The sequence below is a fragment of the Plectropomus leopardus genome, chromosome 1 (genome assembly GCF_026936395.1).
Source record: "Plectropomus leopardus strain MGB_pleo_1.0 chromosome 1, ASM2693639v1, whole genome shotgun sequence".
NCBI lineage: Eukaryota > Metazoa > Chordata > Actinopteri > Perciformes > Serranidae > Plectropomus > Plectropomus leopardus.
The window spans coordinates 41,172,150-41,199,265 of NC_142176.1; the positions used below are offsets into that span (position 1 = coordinate 41,172,150).

The 27,116-nt window shown below is 41.4% G+C and overlaps 1 protein-coding gene across 3 annotated transcripts; it reads right to left on the minus strand.

Moving 5' to 3' along the window:
* Nucleotides 1-1,146: 1,146 nt before the first annotated feature.
* abhd17c (abhydrolase domain containing 17C, depalmitoylase) lies at nucleotides 1,147-24,095 on the minus strand. 3 transcript variants are annotated; one of them, XR_015777287.1, is made up of 4 exons: nucleotides 23,218-24,095; nucleotides 16,792-16,971; nucleotides 11,981-12,710; nucleotides 4,710-4,842 (listed from the first exon to the last, which is right to left on the minus strand). XR_015777287.1 is itself a non-coding variant. In XM_042484738.2 (3 exons), the coding sequence occupies exons 1-3, from the start codon at nucleotides 23,700-23,702 to the stop codon at nucleotides 4,623-4,625; spliced, it is 885 nt and encodes a 294-aa protein (XP_042340672.1). In that variant the 5' UTR covers nucleotides 23,703-24,095; the 3' UTR covers nucleotides 1,147-4,622. The 3 variants fall into 3 exon arrangements, 2 of the variants coding, with proteins under 2 accessions (XP_042340672.1, XP_087937341.1); XM_042484738.2 differs by lacking the exon at nucleotides 11,981-12,710 and having other exon boundaries at nucleotides 1,147-4,842; XM_088081215.1 differs by lacking the exons at nucleotides 4,710-4,842; nucleotides 11,981-12,710 and adding an exon at nucleotides 4,853-8,261.
* Nucleotides 24,096-27,116: the final 3,021 nt, after the last annotated feature.

Genomic DNA, 27,116 nt, shown 5'->3' on the forward strand with positions numbered 1-27,116 from the left:
TTTGGTGATTGCGCAGCTGGGAATGCAGCTGCATTCCAGCTGGGCCTGGAAGTACAGCAGAGCCAACTAAAGGTACAACTTTGAACTGAGGGTTGTACTGATACTGCTTCAACACTTAAAGATTGAACAAAGGGCTATTAGAGGGTTTTTCTTCTTGGATCTTGGACCTTTTGCTTCTTTTGTAAATAAAAACTGAGGATTTTGTTCTCTCAAAGTAAGGTAAGTACTTAGTAGTTTGTTACTGGTACTGAAGTTCTTGTATCTCACGGTATTAGCAAGTATTATACCCCAGCCTGTTGAGTCCGTCCTGATGGTGTGAGTCCAACATTCTGTTTCTCTGTATCAGTCTGGACTCTCTGCGACACTATACACCAGATTACAATCCAATCGGGGCTAATTAGGGACTGCATTGTCGCTGATGAAGTAAAATGCAGGCTTAATGGCGGACGGCTCCTGTAGCAACTAGCACTAACTCTGATGTCAGTAAATACAGCAGTAAGTGAAGTTATTGCAGAAATAGAGTCATTAACAACAGTTAAACAACTACAAGAAGATGCACTCACTGAGTTTCTCAGAGGAAAATACTTTTTTGACATTTTTCTGACCTAGATTTATACGAGAGGCTTCAAAGTCTGTGTGCCAAGGTGAGTTCTCCCGCCCACTGAAAGCATCTGGAGGGGGAGAGAGTCCAGACTGATGCAAAGAGAGAAACACAGTGATGAGCTCACATCACCAGGATGGTCTTAAGCAGCTAATTATACCCTGCACCCAATACACATTCACAAAAATCCTTCTAGCCAACTTTCACAAAAACACAGAAATGGATGATAGGTGAAAACCCACTGATGACATTTTGGAAATATGCCATTGATCTTTGACCAAGTCACTTCAACAAAATTATGAAAAATATATTTTCTCACTTACCTATAACAATATCTAGCTGTCTCAAATTCCCACTGATCTCAAAGCGCTACAAAAAAAATTAAATCATACAAAATAAAAAATCTATCTGTGTAAATGTGCAGATGTAAGAGAAGAGTTCTATTCTTTGGTCATAATTTGGGTAAGCGACCCCTTAAAGGGAAGCCTCGTGGGGCTGACAGTCATACTACATCAGTGCTTTTAGCAGAAGAACAAGGTCAGACACACACTTCCATGCATTCTTTATTTCATTATTTGCATTAAAACATCCATTGTGCTGCCTTCTTGCAACAACTGCCACATGTATGACAATCTGTTTCATGGCATATTTAAGGCTTATTTCATCTGTTGAACACATGACCAAAATCGAATTCTTCTTGCTTTATCTGCCTTTCATTTGCATATTATGATTCCAGTGTTAAAATCAATAAGACTAGACTGCCCTGTATAAGGACTAATATGTATAGAGAAGATATTGAAGTATATCATTACAGAGGATTATCGTACAAACCAGCTTTAGAGACAGTGTAAATCTATCAACATTTCGACTGGAAAACCTCGTAAAAATGTCAGTATCAAAACAATAAACAGGACTAAAGTTGGTTCTTCATTTCCTGTAAAAAGAGGAACTAGAGGAAATATACTAGAGATGATCGAGGGCTCGTTATCCAAAAACATCGGCCTAACATTAGCTATAATCAGAAAACACTAAAACTCAACTGACAAACCACTTCACATCGATACACGGATCAAGCATATGATCATCACAAATTGCTATGCAAATATCCCTCAAACATAATCCTTCTCTGAAAACATGTTCAGCAAGTCTTCTTTTTCTGTGTTTTACTAAACTCTGTAGTGTTTTGCTTTGCAGGGGGAAAAGAACAAAAAATTCAAATACAGCTGATACAAGTTAGAGTCCACAAATATGAGAGGTGACTGGCATGCTTTGCTGACTTCCACAGCACTCCATTTCCCCACCGTGCTTCTCGTGATGTCTTTGGGCCTTGAGCTTGGATAAGAGTAACTATCCCAGGGCTCAGAGACAACAGTATCAGTACGGAGGAGGTGGGAACACATGGCTGACAGCGGTCAGGTTCAATTTGGTTTTCATAGCTTGCTGTCATGTCAGTAGTCCCTAAACTGTTTGTCTTTCACAGTGATTGACTGGTTGTTGTGTCAGATGAATAGCAGCAGTTCTCGGCCACTTGAAGACCACGACAGCCCTGCTGTAGTCCACAGCACCGGGTGAAATGTTTACCAACATAAGGCCTATTTTATAGTGTGAAATGACTGATAACAGCTGAACCCAGCAGCAGCATGTTCACTGTGAAGACGCTGACATGGAGCAGAGTTCACAGTTCACAGTTCAGTGTCCTCTTCCTGCAGGTAAACTCTGCACCATGCTCCCCAGCTTCACTCTACAGTACCCAGTCAGGTGTATTTCCATTTGAACCAGTTGTCAAGTCTTATTAGCACATGATCTCCACTTTACAAAAGTGTAGCCCCGATGCCTGCTGCCCTCTCCTCTATGAAGGTAAGCCTTTGCACTGGCCAACATTTGGGATATTCATTGCTGTGTTGCTTTGAGGCGAGGGGACACACCAGGGGCCAGATGCATACAACTCTGTAGATTCACCACTAAAGCTCTGTACGCACACAGGCACAACTATGCAAATGCATTGTTTTTGGTCAGATTTATAAAGCCGTGTGTACACCTGATACAGTAAGTCTCAATCATTGTGGCGCACGGGCACTAGCCTCTTTTCTACACTCACAGTTGACTATAAATGGACATTGAAATGCCTTAAACATGTGTTTGCATATTGACACGTGCCCCTTCACCATCATTACACCTGTCAGTGAGAAAATTGTAAAGAAGGAGCAATTTCACCAACTGTGTTGCATCGGCGAGGTTCTCCAACGGTGCCAGAGCTGCTGTCATTACGCACAGCTGTCGATATTTGTAGCGTCTGTATCATTAATTTACATTTGTGCAAATCATTGTTGCGGTGAAATCTCAGTCATCATTATGAAATGTCAGAAGAATCAATAATTTGTTCAGAGCGCTCATGTGGAAACTAACTTAACAAAATGCTCCACATAATAATGCTGAAATGTATATGTATCACTCAAAATTTAAAATTAACTTTATAAGCGTCCTTTTGATTGACATTTTACAGATTGCTGTGTAAGCTGCAAAAAAAGAATAAAACAACAATAACAGAACCAGTAAACAACATTAAAATATGTCTTTCCATTTCTTAACTGCAGCTCTCTAAGCTCAAACTGTGTGTAGAATACATGGGGCGTGCACATTCTCACCGCACATTCCTCCTTTATAAATACCAGTTTATGTATGGAGGAAAGGCGTATGGATGGTTTTTGGGTGTACAGTGTTTATGCATCTGGCCCCTGGTGTGATACAATTTACAGATGCAGAAAGTGAGAACTTTGATGCAGACACAAAATGACCACGATAATTAGCCTGTGGGTTATGGTGCAATTTTCCTTTTTTACCAATGGCTTCACCAGGTGCTGAGGGTCAAGATGTTTGATCGATTGATCCAATCCGTTCACTTAATGACCTGCTGAGGCATCCTACAAATTCTGTGTTAAATTCAGCATGATACATATAAATGAGCCACCAATCACAATCTATTTTAATCACAGCCTTCCATGGTGCATTATATGCACCATTAACAGCAAAACTACTTGTAAATGTTACCACTTTAAAAACTAAAGGTACTGACTGTATGCTGAATTTACTGGTGGCTCCAAAACATTCAAGGACTACAATTAATTTCTCAATGAAGTTTGGCATTATGTGTGAGAGAAGCATGCATCAGGACTACAAAGATCACAGTTACAAAGTCCAGATGTGCAGGTGAGCACCCTGGTTAACAGCTTTTAAACACACACGCCAGCTGATAAAAAGTTTGACCTGCCATTAAGTAAACATGGAATGCACATGACAAAAGAAATCAACATATACATACATGTCCAAACACAGAAAAAAATCATTACCTGAAAATATCTGCACATTAAAAGTGCAATTGTTTGGTAAACCCTGAATGATAACTTAAAAATACAGAAAAAGTAAAAAAAAACAAAAACAAAACAAACTTCAATTGCATCTTGAGGTGCAAAACTGATACTTCTTCACCTGGTATAAAAGAATACAAAAATCAAGTTTGAACACTGCAAAGACTTGGTCAAAAGAGAAGCGAGGACTGTGGGAGAAACAGAGGGAGGAGCAGGGAGCAGTGAGAGGCTGAGGGTCACAGTGAGAGACAGTGGCACACAGAGGCTCAGCCAGGCAGAGTGAAGGAAGGACAGCTGCAGGTGAGAAATGAACCGACACTGAGAAGCAAGTGCGAACACTGCCTGCCTGGGCTCACTGGCAAACTGCGTCCACATGTGGAACACCAGCCAGCTTTGAGGGACAGCACGTGTCAAGCTAAAGCTTCACTCCTGGTCAGTACTGGCCTCACTCTCGGCTGCACCTCAACAATCTAAAACCCCCTCCACCTCCGGTCCACCACACATTCCTATCCTGAAATGGCTCACAGGACAGCGGAGAGGAGTGTGACCAGCTCACTCCAGCCCTGCCCCATGCAAACAGAGGAAGTTGGGAGATGATAAAGAGGCGGCTTCTTGAGTGTGTTGAGATGAACCCGGGCTAGAGTGCCGAGCTCCCCTCAGGAGGTGGGGAGCTCAAAGGAGATGAACTGCTTGAGTCTCTCCAGGTATTGGGCGTACAGTTCAATGTCGTTGTGGCCGGCTCCCTCCACCCACAGGGGCTCAACAGCGCGGGGACAGCGCTCGTACATGGCCAAACCATGGGAGAAGTCGATCACCTCGTCCTCCGTACCGTGGATCACTAGCACTGGGGATGCCACCTTGGAAACCTTGTCAATACTGTAGAGGAGACAGAGATTAAAGGTTAGTATGGAGACAGACAGCATGAAGCTAAGAACAGGAGAAGAGGGTCACATCATTCTCATCTTTTAAAGGTTGGTTTGGACTGCATTTTGACATTTAAACACATTTTATAAGTAGACTATTTTAAATCATTGTGGTGGAAAACTGTACTCACAAAAAGAGCACAGCTAGCTCAAACTCAGTTCACTTTTAATGTAGTGTGAAGTGGAAAGTTGAACTCAGGAAACCAGCAGTGCCATTTCTTGCTCCGTGTGTGTGTGTGTGTGTGTGTGTGTGTGTGTGTGTGTGTGTGTGTGTGTGTGTGTGTGTGTGTGTGTGTGTGTGTGTGTGTGTGTGTGTGTGTGTGTGTGTGTGTGTGTGTGTGTGTGTGTGTGTGTGTGTTTGTTCTAATAGTCTAGAAGTGACGATGAATCATTAGTTATCTTGTTAAGTTTCACTTTTTTTTAAATGATATGCAAAGCATTGATCTGATGAAGTTGTGATGTGAGAACCGGTGCGGTGCAATCTTTGCTGTGCTGTATCAGCAGTGCCAGGCAAAGGAAACTGGTGGCTCAATTACCTTTACAGAATCAGCAGTTTGGCCCTATATCTGCTTTGTTCCTCTTGTTGCCAAGTTAGCTAACAGATTTCATCTTTCTGTTGGTGCTGGCTTGTTCAACCAGGAACCTTTAGGCAGGCTGCTGTGTTTATGCTGTGAAGCAGACAGGTGGAGGAGAGCCTTATCTGCTTCTGGCAGTAGAAAGGTAAAAAAAAAAAGGCAGGCCACAACTCCTGCATGTAGCAGCCATGATGAGCAGCAACACTTGTCATGGCGTAATCTCCAATCTGCACCACATTCAGCAGGCAGGACAGAGCAGCAGGGTAGTTGTGGCGTCATGGTACCTCTAACATCAGTCAAATTCCCTCCCCGCTATGGTACTGACAGGCTAGAATGAAGACTTCAGAGGATTGATGACTCATTGGGAGCACTCAGTGCCTCACTTGGTATTGAGAAATTAGCATGTATGGAGAGCTAATACACTTGTCTATATAATTCAATCAGTTCTTTTAACAGTCGAGTTTCTGTGTCTCATAAATTCCGTTACCACACATCCAGTTCTTTTGGATTGAACTACCACCAAAGACCTTATTCTGAATAATGGTAGCAAGCAAATGTATTTCTTCTTGATAAGCAGCTGAATTTAACAGTTTTGGTAAGACAGATTTGACAAGATTTGACACCACATTCACATTTACACAAAGAAGCTCACAGCTCATTAAGACAGGCTGAGGCAGGCTTCACTCTACGCTTTAATTCTTTAAGGTTTCACTTTAGTGTCAGAAATAATTCTGAAATTTGTCTTGTGTCCCAGGACATCAACTGTTTCACATAAATACAAAAATACAAACAACACTTCAGCAAACAATAAAAGCACACAATAAACACTACACATCACCACAAAAAGTGGATGCAGTGCAACATATTACTATATCAACTTTCATCAAATCTAATCTTCAGAGAATCATCTGATTCCATTTAAAATTGATTCTCACTGTTTATACACAAAATGTACAATATCAAAACAGCTGGTTAACCAGCACAGAGCCGCTTTAAAACCATCAACCTCCTGCAGTCTCTTCTCCTCTTTTGGCCTCTTTCAGTAATTCTTTCATAAGCACAGCACATGAAGCATTCTGCATGACAGCCAACATGAGCTGGCACATCTGGAATGTGGCCGTCCTTTAGGTCACATTATTTTTCTACAGCTCTTTCTACAACGTGGCTTTCTTTTGTATTTGGATTCACCCATTCCAGAGAATTTCAAACAAGTTTGGTCCAACTTGCATCTAAAAAGAGTATGATGTTCATTGTTGTGCAAGTACACACATTTTTCCCTGTCTGTATCCAGATATGTAAGCAAAGGTATAAATGTGTTAAGGTTTATGCAATAAAAATGTCAGACATCATGACAGACGTATCGGATATCAAATAAGGTGACTCAGAAAAATAGGTGGAAGCAGTAGTTTAAAAAGGCATTCATCTGTACAGATCAAATTATGTATTAGAGTTAATACAATAGTCAATCTAGCTCTATCACAAATATGGAAATTAAACAAAATTTGTACTCTGTATTAAGCAGAGCAAACAACAGCAGGATAAATAACACTTTAACACCTTGCCATTTTGACATGCTGCAAAGGAATGTGTTTAGATGTCCTACACTGAAACAAAGAGGACATGTTGTCAGCTTAGAGGCTGTGAATCCTGTCTGTCGTGTCAGCTACCTGTGACAGTGAGCCGGGGGAGACAGCAGACAGCACACCTGCTGCTGACTGAGAAGTTGGGGGTGGGGGGTTGTTATTCCTGTAGGCTTACAAGCGGCTAATGCAGCTAATGTAACACTCAGCAACATCAGACCCACAGACCCACTCTGCATGTTTACAGTCTGGGGTCCTATTTAAGCCGTATGCAATTAGTTAGTGTTTTCTAACTAATTCGCCTCATCAGACAGACTACTGAAGCTTTAAGTTTGTGAAAATATATGATCAAACCAGAGCTACAAATTTTATCAGACTTTGAAGAATACATAAAAATTGCTTATTCTACTGTTGGAGTTCATCAATAACATTAAGCACATGTTCAGCCCACCATCTAATAAAGTTAGATTTTCCAAGATTTTTGCTGCCATCAAGCACTGATGTGACTGATTCAGCTTCAGATGCATATATACTGTATTTCCCAAACAGGCACCAGGCTGGAGTTACAGTTTGCATGTCATTCATATCTGCAGGCTGCAACTCTCTCTTCATTGCATATACAATTCCAGGAGGATGATGTAAATCACAGGAGGATACAAATTTAGAGAGGAGGATTGTGTACTAGATGCTAGATACTGCTAGATATACTAAGGCCACAAAATTTGCAATAATAATTTTTTGCAGGTAAAATTCTCCACCTGAGCTCCTCTTTCCCTTGCAGTGTGCATCTGGAGGTCAGTCCAAGGGTCAGTCTGGGAACTGACTGAGTAATACATTGGTTTCTCACTGGGCCACTGAATTTAGGCAGATTGTGACAGCAAACTCAATGAAAGCTGCATGCATTAACTGTACAAAGTGCAATTTTCATTGTAAATCTGGTCCTTGGAGGCAAAACTAGGGTTAAAAGAACTGTTAAGCAAGCAAAACATCCTGGTCCTCAGACCTTCATCAGGCCATGTTCATACATTCTTTCTGAGTCAAGAGTTTTAACTGTACATGCCGCTAACTGAGACTCAATGGTGTGCCAGTTTTGTGTTTTTGAAACTACAACACCGTGTTAAATAACAGAAACAATACATAAAGTGAGTGTGCTACACTCCAGGGTCAAGCCTCTGTGATGCTCCTCAGAGTCTGAATTGTGACAGGAACCTAAAGTTCTAAAAAAAACACACAAAAAAAAGCTGCTTTAGTATAGGTCAGACATGTAAACAAACCTCATTGAAATATATAAAAATCAAAGAGACACACATACACACAAACACAAACACACACACACACACACATATATATATACATATACATATATATATAGTTGAGAACAAAATTATTAGCCCCCCTATGAAATTGTAAGTTTTTTTCAAAATTTTCCCAAGTGCATTTTCAACAGAACAGGGGATTTTTAGTAGAGCACTTCTAAAAATACTAGCTTTCTTTAGAAAGCATAAAATAATTTTATGTGCACACAATAACAGAATAATTTTAGAAAAAAATCAAATTACAAGGGTCAATATTATCAGCCCCCTCTAAGAACTGACCTTTTTATTGAGACCAAGCACAAACCACTGTTGTGCGTTCATGTGCTTTAACTTTGTAATGCTCACAGCTTGTAATCAATCAGTCAGTCAAGTTAAAACTGAGGGTTGTCCAACACTTTCACACACAGTATCAAAACTTCTATGAGCTGTCACTTGAGAAAGCATCATGCCAAAAACAGAAGAAATCAGTTTAGACTTGAGAAAAAGAATTGTTGGTGCTTACAAAGCAGGAGAAGGATATACAAAGTTATCACAGTGTTTCCAAGTGTCAAGAAGTGGAGTGAGAAGTATCATCAAGAAATTCAGAGAGAGCCACACAGTACAGAACAAGTCTGGCAGAGGTAGAAAGCTAAAGGTTTCAAAGACTTTGGAAAGAAAACTAGTGAGATATGTGTTTAAAGACCCTTGAACAACTACCAAAACAGTAGTTAATGACTTAGCCAAGTCAGGAATAATAGTGTCAACGAAGACAGTCACTAGAGCCCTGCACAGAAATGGACTGCGAAGATGCAGGCAAAGAAAAACTCCACTTCTACAGAAGAGACACCTTCAAGCCAGACTGAAGTATGCTGAGGACAATCTGGGGAAAGATTATGCATACTGGAAACGCGTCCTTTGGTCAGATGAGACCAAACTCGAGCTCTTTGGCCATGGAGACGTTGCTAATGTTTGGTGAAAGAAGGGAGAGGCGTATAACCCAAAGAACACCATTCCCACAGTTAAGCATGGTGGTTTTATGAGTATTATGCTGTGGGAATGCTTCAGTGCACCTGGAACTGGGAATCTTGTCAAGGTCAAAGGAATCGTGAAGAAAGAAGGATATGTCAAGATTTTGAAAAAAAACCTCTAGCAGTCAGCAGCAAAACTGGGTCTGGGTCGTCACTTTGTCTTCCAACATGACAACAACCAACATACGTCCCTCCTGGTGAAGAACTACCTCCAGAGGACCAAAGTGAACGTTACTGACTGGCCTGAAGACCAGGGTCCATGCCAGAAGACCATCAAATCTGGAGGAGCTTGAGAGATATGCCAAAGAAGAATGGGCTGAGATTCCTCAGGAGATGTGTCATAGACGTGTTACAAACTACAACTGCATGCTGTTATCCAGCAAAAAGGATACACAACTGACTATTAGCATCAGGTGGGCTAATAATTTTGACCCTGGTAGTTTTTTTTTTGTTTTTTTTTAAATAATTTTGTTTCTGTGTGCAAAGTAAAATAATGCAAGCATATAAAATGAAAAAAACTTAAAATTTGGTGGGGGGGTAATTTTGTCCTCAACTGTATGTATGTATGTGTGTGTGTGTATATATATATATATATATGTGTGTGTGTGTGTGTGTGTGTGTGTGTGTGTGTGTATATATATATATATATATATATATATATATATATATATATATATATATATATATATATATATATGTATAGTGTAGAAAGCTTTTTGAATGATTTTTACAAAGGCATGCAAGATAAGGAAAAACATCAGTCCAGAGGTAAACTGTTGAAACACATCTGTAATGTGGAGAATCCCTTTGCCCCTCTTCTAGCCACTGCCTCCTCTACCGTGGACTGAGGACTGCGCTCAGAGACCCAGCATTTGTCCTAGAAATGTTGCAATTTAAGACACAGTGATTATTTGTTAACAAATAACTACTAAGGTATCAGATTACCATACATTACTATCTTAGAAATAACTGGAAAATTGCCCTAGAAATTTGAACAGATGCCTGCTCCTGCAGAGTACTTAACATTAATAGCAGTAGCTATTAGACCAGAGTACAAAGTAAACGTATGCATTTACTGTATGTAGTACTAGCCGTATAGTATTAGTAAAGGCAGAGATGTCACAGCTAAAAACGTGTAAAGATGGACGAGGGACAAAGACAGAGTCAGCCAGGCAGCTATGTCTGTGCATTTCGGTCAGAAAAATACACACACAAAGAAAAATCTAAACATGACATTGACAGCAGCAGAAAGATGTTTTTAAATATTTATTATATGATTCACTCAAGTCACAATTCGATACGATTCACTATACTGGGTTCACGACACGATTTTCTCACTTTTTTTTTTTTTTTTAAATGGGATTACAGAAAAATTATGACAGAAAAATATTCTATTAATTATTTCAAACAAAATTATACAAGATACTGCATCCTGCAATCTCTTCTTTTCTATATCAAATTAAAGAATCCCTTTTTATTTCTGAGGTAGGGTATAAATGCAAAACACAAACTATGCAATGAATACATTTCTGCACATTCACAATGTCCCCTGCTGTTAAAAAAACCTTTCACTGGGACAGAGGTGGCTCATGTGGAAAGGTTTGCTTTTGCTAGAGGGGAAAGCAGAGAGGGCGAGTTTGAAGAACTAAGTTGGTCTTCTCCACCTCCTGAATGCTAAGTTGGGCTCTCTCTCTGGCTCTTGTACTCATTTGGGCTACCAAAGTTGCAGCTTGTCAGTGTGGTTTGGCCGTGTAGTCGTCGTTAAGGAGTAACATGTGTAGGCGGGGCTGACCAGGGTTCCTGATGCCGGCTCTCATGCTGCATCAGCTTAGTTGTACTATTTGTATAGTTCAACACCCTCTTGCAATATTTACAGACTGTTTTTGTCTTTTCCGTTATCTTCTCGCCTTATTACTTTGACTTAAGGGAGCTCAAATCTGCCACACTTCCAATTTGAAACTGGGAAGTGCATCTACTTTTCAATATCGCCTGTCACGGAGCTTTTGCTTCGTCTTATTTACTTTGGCGAGTTGTCTCTAGTCTCAGACATGACTAGGACGTTAAACACGTAGCACGCAGCACATCGAAAGAGAAAGAAAGAGATATTACAGCTTTTAGGATTTATGAGAATCTGACAGCAAACTAAATAAATGTTCTCATACCAGACATGCAAATCCTGTTGCCTGGATATAGACACATCTGTGCTTTCATCGACCTCCAGGCTCATTGCCTGTGATGATTCTGATTCTGGCTCTTTGATGACTTCTGTAAGAGACCTAGCATTATTCCTCTGTATAATCTCTACATTGGGAAAGGGGGAAAAAGCAAAACACTTTTCAATTTGTTATTAATTACTGTAATGACTGAGTTTAACCTTAAACAATGGCTAGGCGACCTTTACTTTTAAAGCAAATAAAGCAGATGCACCCTGGAAGCTGACCCGGCTCAAAAGCTTTGGGTAGTTTGTGTTGGGCCAGTTCAGTTTTTAAAAGCCAGTAAAGGCTCTGCCTCATGCTCCCAAACAGCAGCAGGCTCAAAGCAGCCCATCACTTAGATGTCTGCAAATGACAAAACAAACAGAAAATGATTTAAATGCATTAAAATGATAAATACCTGCTATTGAAATGGGGAGCTACCAGATGTGAGAGCAGCCTGACATGTGATGGCATCCTGGAGGAGTTCTGTAGTCATGTGTGGTTTCAAGTGATCCCTTCAGGATTTCACTGCTCTCAACCCAACAAAAGGCCTCTCTGGCCTCTCTTAGGTGCAGGCTTGTGATGCCTGCATAGTCGCCAAAACATTCCTAAAAAGTGGAGCAATCATTTATCAAATTTGCTACATAGGTGCTTTCTTTTCTTTTTTGTGATCATTTTTTAATCTTTAAATTAAGCACACAGGAAGAAAAACCCAAAAGAGAGAAATCGAAATATTATTTCTATTATTTATTCGTGATAAAACACATTCCACAGATATTAAATTAAACATGCAGCGTGTGGTAAAGCCAAGTCTTAAAGTAAAGCTTATTGAGCAACTCTGGATCAGATCCAGTGTGTCTGTGCTCACTGCTTGCTGACATCCGGTCTACAAAGCACAGAGGAGGAGAAATGAGGCCCCTTTTCCAGAGAAATCTGCTTTTCTGACCTGCTCTGTTTTTGGATTTCTCTGTGTTTGCTGTGAGTCTCACCTGCTGCTTCTACGCCAGCTGGCTCTCCCACAGCAGCCTCCTTTTCCTGCTGTCCTCCTCCTCCTTTCCTACATCCCACTCTTCATTCACCACCACTGGCTCTCCCTTCCTGACCCTCTCTTTTGATGCTTCAGTTGCCACAGCAGCACCGGCTGGATCCTATTCTAAAGTCATTCGATAGCTGATCACATTGCTCGAACTAAAACTGCACGAGCACTCGATATCAACTAGAAAATGAGTACAGCTTGCTAACCACGATAACCCAGACAAGGCATTTCTGACATTAACTGTCTGGCTGGCTATCCCTACTAGCCAGGCTTCTTACACGCTTGCTAAGGACCTATTTAAAGAATTGGGTCTAAGAGGTCAACAGCATTGTGTCAACCACAGGACTGATTACAGTTAACTTAAATTCATCACTTTTGGACAAATATGTGGAGAGGTTTTTGGATACTAACCATTTGTGAACTCCAGACCGATTCTATTCAGGAATTCCGTCAGCCATCTTCACTGCGGAGAAAAGCCAAAAACAATCTTTCCCCTCGCGCATGATCATGTTTTGATTCAGACTGTGTATGGAGAAGAGGGCCAACTCACACACAGCTCTGTGACAAATGTGTGTGTGAGTAAGAGAGAGAGAGAAATATGTAAAATGTTTTTTTTTTGTGAACTGCTTTGGCAATAACACATTTCTGTTCATGCCAGTGAAAGTATTTTGAATTTGAATTTGAGAGAGATGTTAATGTTAACTTTTCAACATTTAAATATGCTTTGGCAATTTTTACAGTGTCACAGCGAACAAAGCCATCAGAATTTGAATCAGAGAGAAAGCGAGAGAGCTCTCACAGAAAAGACTAATTAGAAATTAAATAGTTTTTTATAGTGTAGCAACAAAAGTTAACACACAGACCTATTAAATCATGTACATTATGTGTTAAGAAAATATCAATTTGTATGAGAACTGACAAAAATGTTTTATAACGGCATCAGACGGTGCAGTCAAAAATTTCTGTTGCACCAAAATTACTGTAAACCTCAATTACACGCCCAGCCCCAATAACCAGAGCCCACCTTTTACTAACCAGGTGCAGCTTCACATATTAACATCTAAACGTGCCTCAATTAGACACTGGGTCAGATTACCATTGATGCTAACAGAATATTAATAGAAGTTCTTTGGATGTATAAAATCTCTTACAGCCATCCTATTCGCCTGCTACCCCCTTGAGCTAGTTCTAAGCTGCTTGGATCATATATACACAAATATAAATATTTACACTTTTGTCCATATGGTCATGCTCGATAGCTCAGTTAGATTCTCCACAATTCAACTGTTCAGTTCATTTTATGGAAACCATAAACACCTAAGTATAATTTGTTCAGATTTACAGGCACAGAAAAGAGTAAGAGAAAGAGAAAAAAAAGTGATTACTCCCTACCTTTGAAGTGGTCATTAAGTCCGAAAATATGTCCTTTCTTCAGTTATTTCTATTCTTTTAGTCCGCAAGGGTTCACCAATCAAGAAACAGAACACTGTGCATAAAAATGCATACAAGTTGTAAATATTGTCATGTGAAGTCAGAACCAGAGTCAGTGTCATTGATCAAAAGTGTGCACCAGGATTTACCTTGGCAGGCATTTGCCAGCTTTTTGCCGGTTTCATGTACAGTGATGCGCCAGATGAAAATATCAAGGGCCAAAACTATCTGGTGGGAAAATATGCCAAAGATAAAATATATTCATTAATAGAACACTAAAAAACCTAATGTGGTGTGACACATAAGATATGCCACCAAGACAACTTAAATATAAGCTCATATTATGCGGAACAGATTTTAAGGATTTTAATAAGCGACGGATGTATTTATCCACAGGAGCTGTGCAGTTGCGACTCTGCCTCTTCAGAAAGTACGACACAGTCACAGCGTGCTCGGTTTAGGTGACAGCATCATGCATCGTGTTCTCCAGGAAGATCTTCAACATATCGTGGGTCTGCTCGTAGAGCGGACTGCAGATATGCTTTACTCAGCCACTGCAAGCTGGACAGATGTTATCGCAGGGGAGTGTGTACGGTGGTGTTTCACGCCTACTTTAAAGACTCTTTATCCTCCTTTGTCTATTCCACTCATCTTTGCTGAGCGAGAGCTCTGGGCAAAGGAAATTAAAAGCCTGTCTCATTTTGAGTTCAGTTATGGAAGCAAATAAATGCCAGGGCTAGTTTTACAGTATGTGCTGATGTATCATAACTAAAAAGTTAGCATGGAGTTCTGATGAGTAATGCAGTGTCCTTCCCTACCCCCAAAAACATCTCTTGTTCAGAAGATAATTTAGTTACTTGACCGGTTTGCATCACTATCCTGCAATCAGGAACATCTGTTTCTGTCAGTTATGCCACCTGACATTATTGGGAGAGACTGATTTATGGAAACTGGATTTACTGAACAGAGTCAGTTTATTGTATAACTGCAGAAAAGTGTGCAGTGTAGGAAAAACCTGACACTGTCATTTCCAACAACTAGTGTTAGACAAGAACAACATCGGTAACCATGGTAACTCTACACAACAAAAATGGCTCAAAATGCTAAAAGGACAGAAAAATGTAAAATGCATGACAAAAATTTGACTTATATGTCACTGATGGAAACCAGACTAAAAAGAATAGAATTCAAATGACTAAGGTTTGACTAAAACTAATTTCTACCAAAAGATTAAGATATTCAAGACTAAAACTAAATCAAAATCAGGTGTCAAAATAAACACTGTTAGGCAGGAAGACTGCATGCTGACATAAGGGATGTGGCATTTTGGGATGGTTTACAACAGTGGCAACCAGTGTTAATTTCACTGATGAAAACTATGATGAAAATTATTTGTCAACGACCTTTTTTCCATGACAAAAACACGTTAAAAACAGATTGTGGTGACCCACATTGTAGAGACAATAAAGAGACATTCACCAGAGACTGCTGCCCCTTTAAGAAGCAGAGTTCAGAGCTGAGAGAAGGGGACTCTGGGAAGTTGCTTTGCCTTACCAGCTCATTTGCTCCGAGTTTGTCCTGAGTTTGTGTTGTTGCTGTTTTGAAGTGAACAGACTCCACTCCACTCAGTCTCTTCATCTTGTCATTCCCGTACTGCCACAACATCTTAATAATATGAACTGTGACAAAATCTAAGTTTCAAAACTGACAAAAACAGCCATGCGTGCAATTGTTTTCTAATGTTGTTCAAACAACAGTATGAGACTGGAGGACCGGCCAGCTGGCTGGACACTCCAGTAAATAGTCAACACCAGGATGTTTCGCGAGCCTGCAAACACTCACACTGGAGCAGCGTCAGCTGTTGGTGCGAGTTGGGAGTTGTAGTTCAGCAGTAAAGTAGCCGCAGTGTGAGTCTGACTATGGATGATGGAGCTGTTATCTGTATCTGTGGAGTTTGTTAGTTGCAGCAGAGGCTGTTAGCATTTAGCTCAGCGAACCCCAGCAGAGCGAGCAGCCGCCGTCCTCTCTTCACATCTGTTCCCTGCACTACATTTAGATCTAGACAGTCTCGAGAAGGTTTCTGGTTTGACGCTGTTCGACGGGCAGCTAGGAGGGCCAGTTATCTGTGAGAGTAGCTCTGCTGTATATAAACAGTCTAAACTTTTCACCGACAGCTATAAGTTTCATTTGAATCAGCGATTCTGTGAGAGGACCTGAGTTTTCAACCTCAAGATTAACTTGTTGCAGATTTGGAAAAAAAAAATTAAGCTGAAATAAGGTTACTTTTCTGCTTTTTAACAGTGGGATCAATAAGTCAGTTTTCAATGAACCTGAGTACAAATCCCAGTTGTCTCAAATGACTTATTTATGGTGTCACAGTGTTTGAGGCTTGTGTTCTGAGCTTTTCAGATGATGATCAATAAGTGGTGCTTGTAAATCATCCTGTGAAAAACTAGAGCTAGTTTCTGAGTGTGTGGAAGTTATTTGTAGTTGTATTTTAAAAAACATTTAAATTACATTTTCTATATAACCTGCACCTTGGTTATAATTACTGGGACCTGTATTAGCCTAACTGGATAAGTTTAAATAGAAAAAAAACACCTTGACCAAAAGTAATGACTGAAAGTTGACTAAAATGTCACAAATTTTCCTTGACTAAAACATTGTGAGTTTTGTCGTGATTTTAAAATATGGTTGCTAGTTGCCCAGGTAAGCACTTCTATGGTGTGCATGTGCAGTATGCTGCTGTATGTGAAACTCACCTGGGGAAGGCATCAAAACAGTAGGTCTTCCGTGTATCAGGAAAGGCCACCCGTAGCCCTGACATGAGCGGGGAGTGTAGAATGACAGCAGCACATTCATAGCGAGCAGCCAGGTCGATGGTAGGCACAGTGCCGATACTCTGACCATACAGGATGATGTTCTCAGGGGTTACACCATACCTGTACCACAACAGACAGACAAGACAAACTCATTTATTAAGTGCTTTTACAGAGAAGAAACAAGACAACACTATACCTTAAAAGTAATTCAAAACAGCAATCATTAACCCATTTGATCCCACTGGTCACAACAATGGCTGCAAAATAACTTTTCAGTTTTAAGGCTCTAAAAATATTACTGAATGATGTTTCAATGCATTTCAGCTTATATTAAAGTAGTTAAGGGTCTCAATGAAATATGTGCAATATCACACATTTGGTGTAAACTGTCACATAGCCAGAGCTGTTTACTTCCTGGATGCACCATGACAAGAGGATGACTGCATCAAAGCTCCCAAACAAAAGGTTACTAAAATATGTTACCATAAACATAGGAGAGAGTTTTTGTTGAATTCATATACAGAACCTGTAGACAGACAACAACATTATCAGTGATCATGACCTCCGCCTCACCACTCCTCCTCCATTATCCACCCCTTCCCTTTGTTGATAATGAAGAGCCAAGGCCCTCTACCCGCCAGCAGGTCCAGCCAGGACAGCAAGAACAGCAAAGGGCCTCCACCCACTGAAGGGGCCAGCCAGAGGAGCAAAGGGCAAAGCTAAAATAACGTCACAAATAAAGATCAAATCTTATAACAATCAAAGAGGCCTGCTGCTGCTATGATTCAAAAACGCAGAGTATACAGCCCAAATGCTGCAGAACATACAAGAAAGCTGCTGCAACCCAATGGATATTTCCCTGCTAATGTATGCACCCTAAGAAAGATAACAATTGAAATTGTTGAATTGAAATGTCAAACCTCTACTCCACCCAGACGAAGGATAAGCCACTGAATCTGAGCATGGATGAGCTCCTTACATTTTACAGGATGCTTATCCCATCTGGGCATGGCTCTGTTCCAAGAAGGCACGTATACTGGTCACTAGTCAGTGATATTAAAAATAAAAGCATTTCAGAAACAATGCCGAGGAATAGAGCCCGACCAATTTATCAGTTTACCGATATTATCTGCCGATATTTAGTCTTTCACGAACATATAGAAGCATATCGGCATCGGCGTACATTTTTTCCAATATGCGCCAATAATAAAACTTTCTTTACAGACTGTATAATGCAGAAAATGATGCCTGGGTGGTTTAGAAATGGTTTCATTATATAGTTTGTCCATCAGAGTGCGCTCGGACTCTATTGTACTCTACTCTTAGCACTCTGAAGCACATGTAGCAGAGCTAGCTCACAGTAGAGGGGACGGTGTAGCAGGGTGTTTTCACTGTAAGCCACATTGAAAAACATAATGTTAAGTTTATAGACAATGGCCCAATCATTCTGCAAACAAACAAGACGATCTAAGGTCCCAGGGTGACGGGAGGAGACAACTGCTAATGTGTCGACTTTATCACCGTTTAGCGGCTTTTCAGACCCTCTCTGCAACATTCTATTTAAAAAGCAACAAGAGACATATTTACCGACGTATTTAGATAACCAGGGAACAAGGAGGAAATATACTGTCATTTATTACCATGCTTGCTGCTCTCAGTAACCGCGCAAACACCGCTGTAAGCGGTCGTCAGCCCAGCATCTCCCCCCTCTCTCTGCTCCTGTACCAGGTGTGTGTGACGGTGACAGGACACGAGGAGATGCTGCAGTTCAGGTGTAGTGAGTTTCCAGCGCAGTTATGTTGAAAGAATAAACTGATATCTGATGTTTGATTCCCTCCAACTCCCAACAAGCAGAACATATAAATATGCAGAGATCACAACAAAGCCGTTAGGCCAGCTTAGGGACTGTTCTGTAGCTGTGCTGCATCTTGACATTTTGGGGAATGTTCCACTCTATAGTTCCAATATAACTCAAACAGAATAATCTTCCACCCTCCTCTGTCCCCAGTGAGAAGGTTTTTAGCACAATAGGGAACATTTATGAGGACAAGAGGAGCTCCCTGGCAGATGTAAATGCTGAGAAGCTGCTTCTTGTTTTACAACCTGCCCTTAATTGACTGGCAGTATTAAAATAGTCAGCAAATGACTGATACTGAACAGTACTGCTGTTTATTTAGAAGAATAAGAATAAGGATAAGAATAAGGATAAGAATAAGGATAAGAATAAGAATAAGGATAAGAATAAGAATAAGAAGGTAGATTTTTTGGTCATCTTTTTAAACAAAGTTTAAAAAACGAAATTACATTTATCCTTGATGCAGCTACATGTTTAGAGTAGCAGCTAGTGTCACTATCTGTGGTGTCACTCTAATATCTGACGTTTTTGCAGGTCCATGAATGCAGTTTTTTTTATCTCCTTTGCAGCTGAATGTCACTCCTGAGGTGGATAATTGATCTGTTGATGGGTTCACAGCTGATCAGATCGATAGAAGAGAGGAGGTATTTGCAGATTCTGTAAGTGAAAGACAGTTTTAGGCCGAGCAGAATGAACGGTTCAGTTTCACTTTTAATGCACCTGACGTTCTGCTGCGCATCTCTGCTGCTACTGCGCTACAAATAACTCAGCAGTGTTTTAATACGGCTCTTAATGAACAGTCCAGCTCCATTGAGACTATGGCAGGACAAATCAGACTATGGTGGACGCCATAGTCTTTGTACTCAATAGGAAACACTGGTGGGGCTGGAGGGCGGACGGTCTGTGTGCGCTATAAAATTACATTGTTGATTGGGAAAAACAGTGGAATTCAGATTTTATCTTCCTGGGCGGGTCTCAATTTGTCTGGGCGGGCCACCCAGCAAGAGTATATCTTTGGGAACCACTAAAAATCCACATAGCAATGTCGTATTTTCATTCCACCTCAAATATTCACTATGTTGGTCACTATATTGATAATTGGTGAATTTTTCCACTATAAAATCGGCATCGGTCTCTAAAATCCCTTATCGGTCGGGCTCTACTGAGGAATCACTATGTCAGTCTCAGTCCATGTGGTGCACATCACAAAGATCACTGATGACCTATTTTTAAAGGTTAGGCTGATCGTCTCTGAGCACAATCAGTCATACAAATTCATGCCGTTAATGCTGATGTGATGAGGCCTGTGGAAGACCAATGAACGCAAGCCACTGGCTTATTGTAAAATCCAACCAAGCTATGAACTGTTTATCCACCCTAATAGTGAAAGGGTAACTAACAACACTACTTCTTTCAAAATACGCTCCATTACTTTTCTTTTGCAACAGCAATCCCAAAATGTCTTTCCAACCCACAGTGACACTCCCAAACTGTGGTGACCGAAGCTATTGGGGTTTGGGGACAAAACTTGGCAGTACACCACAAGGACGCCTGATGGTGGGAAACATAATTTCAAACAAAAGTGAAATAAACTCATTAAGCAATTATTAAAATGTCAAGGCAACTGCCCTTTGTGAAAACAAATCTTTACCTTTACAGTCTTTCTAGCTGCTTTACTTTGGCAGAGACCTGAGGCTGAGCAATAGGACCAACTTTGAAATTCAATTCCGTTTAAGGGCATTGTCTTAATACTTTTCCACCAAATGTAATTAAAAAGATATTGAATAAACAAAACTCTCCTCCTCAGGTGCTCCGCTCCCCTAAGGACAGCCTAATGATCAACACCGGTTCATACTTGGGTAGGTTACTCTCTGAAGGGTTAAGAATCAATGAAAGGTTTTATTTTTATGCTCGGTCGGAAGACACTCTTTTTGTTTCCTTTCGGTGGCATTTAGACGGTCAAATTAATCTGAGGCATGACCAGAATGAGTAATCGACAAGTCCGATTAATTTTATAAGAAGTAATGATCAGCCTTTGGTCTGTATTATAATATGATGCAAGACAACAACAATACTGTTGGCTCTCCATTATTAAATATGTGATAACTTCACAAGTATCCAGTAAATGTTTTAAGAAGTAATACAGCCCAACAGTGGCAGTGGGACCACCTCGTACCTTTGATGACTGAGAGACGAGCAGCCATGCAGTGTTTCACTCTTACACACCTCGCAGGGGCGTAACACTGCAGCTGACATACACCGCCACCACCAAAATTAGCGCGTGCACACATCTTTTTAAAACACGGAAAACGCGGGTAGACACGCTAAATACTGTATTCCCAATGCCAGAGAACACACTGTCAACAGGTCAACATTTGTCCAAGGCCAGGATTTTTCTAACTAGACACTTCAGGGGGCCAGACCATCAAACTTATGCATACTGTTGCAAGAAAAAGTATGTGAACCTTGCATGTGAATTCCTGCATAAATTGATCATAAAATGTGTTCTGGTCTTCATCTAAGTCACAAGAATAGACAAACACAGTCTGCCTAAACTAATGCCGCACAAAAATCATGTGTTTTCATGTTTTTATTGAACACATGTAAACATTCACAGCGCAGGGTGCAAAAAGTATGTGAACCCCTTGGCTAATGACTTCTCCAAGAGCTAATCTGAGCCAGGAGTCAGCCAACCTGGAGTCCAATGAATGTGATGAGATCGGAGGTGTATGTTAAAGCTGCCCTGACCTATAAAAAACACACACCACTTTTGAGTTAGCTGTTCTCAAGAAGCATTGCCTGAAGTCAACCATGCCTCGCACAAAAGAGCTCTCAGAAGAACTATGATCAAGATATTGTTGACTTGCGTGAAGCTGGAAAGGGTTACAAAAGTATCTCTAAAAGCCTTGATGTCCATATGTCCACAGTAAGACAGATTTTTTACAAATGGAGAAAGTTCAGCACTGTTGCTACTCTCCCTAGGCGTGGTCATCCTGTAAAGATGGCCGCAGGAGCACAGCGCAGAATGCTTAATGAGGTGAAGAAGAATCCTGGAGTGTCAGCTAAAGACTTACAGAAATCTCTGGCACGTGCTAACATTTTTGTTGACAAATCTACGATAATCAAAACATGAAAAAAAGAATGGAGTTCATGGGAGGACACCAAGTCACTGCTGTCCAAAAAAAACATTGCTGCACGTTTGAAATTTGCAGAAGAGCACCTGGATGTTCCACAGCACTACTGGCAAAACATTCTGTGGACAGATGAAACCAAAATTGAGTTGTTTGGAAGGAACACACAACGCTATGAGTAAAGAAAAAAAGGGACAGCACACCAACATCAAAACCTCATCCCAACTGTGAATTATGGTGGAGGGGGCATCATGGTTTGGGGCTGCTTTGCAGCCTCAGGGCCTCGACAGATTGCTGTCATCGACAGAAAAATGAATTTACCAATATCAAGACATTTTGCAGAAAAACTTAAGACCATCTGTCCACCAACTGAAGCTCAACAGAGGATGGGTAATGCAACAGGACAACAACCCAAAGCATAGAAGTAAATCAACAACAGAATGGCTTCAACAGAACAAAAATACACCTTCTGGAGTGGCCCAGTCAGAGTCCTGACCTCAACCCAATTGAGATGCTGTGGCATGACCTCAAGAGAACCATTCACACCAGACATCCCAAGAATATTGCTGAACTGAAACAGTTTTGTAAAGAGGAATGGTCCAAAATTCCTCCTGACCATTGTGCAGGTCTGATCTGCAACTACAGGAAACATTTGGTTGAGGTTATTGCTGCCAAAGGAGGATCAACTGGTTATTAAATCCAAAGGTTCACATACTTTTTCCACCTTTTGCTCAATAAAAACATGAAAACATATATTTTGTGCTGTATTAGTTTAAGCAGACTGTGTTTGTCTATTGTTGTGACTTAGATGAGGATCAGAAAACATTTTATACAGAAATCCAAGTAATCCCAATGGGTTCACATACTTTTTCTTGCAACTGCATATTATGTCGGTGTGTGTGTGTTTATGTGTATGTACAAAGGCTGTCCAAAGGTTCCAGAAACTCATTGCCATCCCACAAGCACCCCCGCCTTGCTGGAAGGTGCAAGAGCCCACTCATGGCTGCTTGCAGCATTAATACATGCACTACACAGATTTAAAAAAGAAAAAAAAACTTTCAATTAACCAAAATGTTTGTGCAATATTTTTTTGCACAAAAATGCACTGGCACTACACCAGAGCGGCTTGCTTCTGTGAGACAGTGCCTCTGAAGCTGTCGTTGATTTTGAATCGTTTACAGAGTCAAACTTTTCTCCTTCCATTGACTTGAGCTCGGTGTGTGTAGCAGCCTCCGCAGCGGGGGGCCTGCCTGCACCGTTACTGACTGAATGTTTGAAGGTGAAGCCTGTTAGTCCTGAGACTAGCTTGCTACATGAACACCGGACAGCTGAGCACATTGGTTGATCAGTGATCATGTCATCATTGTGGTTGATACTCACTTGTTCCTGAGAACCTGCCAGGCCGCCTCGATGTCTGCATACAGGTTCTTCTCTGAGGGCTTGCCGGTGCTGACTCCGTAGCCTGAGTAATCGTAGGAGAACACGTTGCAGTTGATCCTGGAGCCGAGGCCGATGTAAAAACTGCACATCTGGCCCAGGTCCACGGCGTTACCGTGGGAGAACAGCAGTGTGTACCGACTGTTCGGAGCGCAACGCACAAACATACAGCCGACCCGGTTCCCCCGGCTGCTCCTGGTGCTGAACACTTCCACCGCATCCAGCTCTCTCTGAGAGTACTGCCAGTCCGCACGTTCCGTTAAATGCAAGCTAGTTACCCCGTTAGCATCGGTGTGCACCGAGTAGGTGGGCTCCGGTGGGAGGAAAGCTAGCTTAGCTGCGATACGGCTGGGACAGGGCGGACAGCAGAACAGCCAGCACAGCTCGCCGAGAGAAAACCCGTTCATCCTGGGACCTTGTTCGGGCATTTAGGCACGGGGTTCCCCGGTCAGTTCACGTACGTTAATACTAAAAAGACCGTTCTCTTCCGACTTGGTGTCCTATATATTTCCCATTGACAGCGCTGACCGAGCAGTGTTGGGTGACCGGTGTCTCGGTCTCTCAGCTTGGCAGCTAACGGTAACTCGCTAGCCGGCTGGCAGCTAACGTTAGCTAACAGCACAATTCACACTTCATGAGATCTACAAAGACGCAACATTTGAATGAACATAATTTTACAGAACCAAACAGTGAAGCGACAAGTCCTCAACAGAACAATACGGTCAATGAAAGACATCCACGTTACCTACTATACGCCAAGATTTGTTGCTGATGTATTTTAAAAAGGACGGCCATTTCCCTGGTGTGGGGACAAGCCGGTTTTCCGGTGTAACCGGATATCCCGTTTGGCTTTTATTTTGTTGGATTAGGTTTTTTTTTGGGTTTTTTTTTAATGTCATCTAATTGTTAATGAGAATAAAGTCTTCTGATGTTTCCCCGAAAGGTCTAATGGGATCGAAAGCTAACCAGTGATTTTATGTTTATGATTTTTAAGATGATGAAGAATCCAACTCTGCATAGTTCATTATCCATTCATCCACTTGTTTGCAAACCCATCACATCCTTGGCATTTTTTAAATGAGAAGTCATTTTTAAAATAGCTGACAATGATGATTGTCTCACTCAGCTGGTTGTTTTGACCTCATTCTGCTAGTTACAGTGACACTTTCCAGATATGTTTTTCTGTTTTTGTTGTTTATCATGTTTCCATAGTATACAATGTAAGGAAATATTTGACAAATTCTTACCTTTTTGATTACATGTTACCAGTGTTATCTTGGTAATATTGAACTAAGACCACTATTTATCACTATACCACACCACTATATATCATTTCTCTGACCTTAAAGGATATTATGTATGCCAGGTATGATATTCTACATTTCTTTCATTGTCAACAAATCCAATGTTCAGACCCAAAACAACAAGGTACTGATCCTACTAACAAGACTGTCTGTGTATCCAACAAGTATATAATTAAATGGACCTGCACTTATATTGCACTCATACACTGGTGGTCAAGGGGCCACCTGCTACTCAGTTTTTTTTAAGCATTCATACACACTTGCACATGGATGGAGCAGTCATCGGGAGCATACAGTGAAGGAGGGGCTGTGAGGAGGGTTGATGGCTTACCTTTGAAACCATACTACGGGTTTATGATGTAATTTTTTGTTTGTAATTATGTGTTTTATTTTTATTTGTTTGCTGTTTCTATTGAAGACCACTTTGGAAATATGTATCTTTACTAATGCTTCAAATTGATATCCTCTGGGACTTTTTATGTCATGATGCTTGTGTAAGTTGTTGTGCTGTATAGTCCCAAACAAAAATCAATCAAATTCTTGTCTGTGAACATGATTTCTGCCTGAGTTGCGTCAGATAAAGGGACTAACAGCAATTTTGAACTGAAACTGTATTTCCATCATATGTTATTTCAATTGCACAAACCAAGTAGAACAATTCAACTAAGAACTTTAATTCCTAAAATATTATTTCATTTTCTTGCTACGAAATAAATTGCCATGCTGGTGTGGTATCAGGTACATCCCAGTTACTTAAATGTGATGCTGCGTCTTTTTTCTTTTCTACATTTAGAAAACTTTAGGGTAGAAGATCCACCTCTCTCACACGGTACTTAAAACCATGACGACATAATTACAGTGATAGTGCTGCAACAAACTGAGCTAATACTGCAACTCAAAGTGTTAAGTTGATCTCTACTTGTGAGCACACAGCTTCCTATGCTGCCAGAAGCCTCTTCACTTAATTTCAATGGTTATTTCATATGTTACAGTTTTGTATTTCCAAGGTTTGACCCAGCCTGGGCTCATTAGATTTATCTGGTGCATAATGTCAGCTTTATAACAATTCAATCCTGGTTCAGTTTGTCAGGTTCATTCAAGACATTTTTTTAAGTACGAGGGTGAATGAATCAGTTGGTATTTGTTATTTTGCATGGGTGTTTTTAATATTTCTACATGTATATCTTTTATTTTTCTTGTGGTTATCATTGTTTGTATTTTTTCTTTTGCTGCTGTATTGGCCAGGTCTCCCTTGAAATTGAGACTGTTTATCTTAACGGGACTTACCTGGTTAAAAAAATAAAATAAAGACAGGCTTTTCACATTAAGCCTTACTTCACCACTGTGTTACATTATATCTGTACAGTAGTATCCATCCATCCATCCATCCATCGTCTGCCACTTATCCGGGGTTGGGTCACGGGGGCAGCAGCCTAAGCAGGGAAGCCCAGACTTCCCTCTCCCTGGCCACTTCGTCCAGCTCTTCCCAGGGGATCCAGAGGCACTCCCAGGCCAGCTGGGAGACATAGTCTCTCCAGCGTGTCCAGGGTCTTCCCCGGGGCCTCCTACTGGTGGGACGTGCCTTAAACACCTCACCAGGGACGTGTCTGGGAGGCATCCTAATTAAATGCCCTAGCCACCTCATCTGGCTATTCTCAACGTGGAGGAGCAGCGGCTCTACTCCAAGCTCTTCCCGGATGACCGAGCTTCTCACCCTATCTCTAGGGGAGAGCCCAACCACCCTAAAGAGGAAGCTCATTTCGGCCGCTTGTACCCGCGATCTTGTTCTTTCGGTCACTACCCAAAGCTCGTGACCATAGGTGAGGGTAGGAACAAAGATCGACAGCGTCCCTCACTTGTGAGTAAGACCCCGAGGTACTTCCACTTGGGGCAGGATCTCCTCTCAGATCTGGAGAGGGCACTCCACCCTTTTGCGGCTGAGAACCATGGCCTCGGATTTGGAGGTGCTGATTCTCATCCCGGCCGCTTCACACTCGGCTGCGAACCAATCTAAAGAGCGTTGAAGGTCCCAGCCTGATGAAGCCAACAGTACCACATCATCTGTACAAAGCAGCGACCCAATCCTGAGGTCACCAAACCGGACTCCCTCAACACCCTGGCTGTGCCTAGAAATTCTGTCCATAAAAATTATGAACAGAATCGGTGACAAAGGGCAGCCCTGGCAGAGTCCAACCCTCACTGGAAACAAGTCTGACCTACTGCTGGCAATGCGGACCAAGCTCCGGTCGTACAGGGAACGGACGGCCTGTATCAGAGGGTCCAATACCCCATGTTCCCGGAGAACCCCCCACAGGACTCCCCAAAGGAAACGGTCAAATGCCTTCTCCTGCCACTGTGGAGCTTTTTGACCACATCGGCAACCTCAGCCCCAGAGATGGGAGAGCCCACCCCTGAGTCCCCAGGCCCTGCTTCCTCATTGGAAGGCGTGTCGGTGGGATTGAGGAGGTCTTTGAAGTATTCCCTCCACCAATTCACAACGTCCCGAGTCGAGGTCAGCAGCGCACCGTCCTCACCATA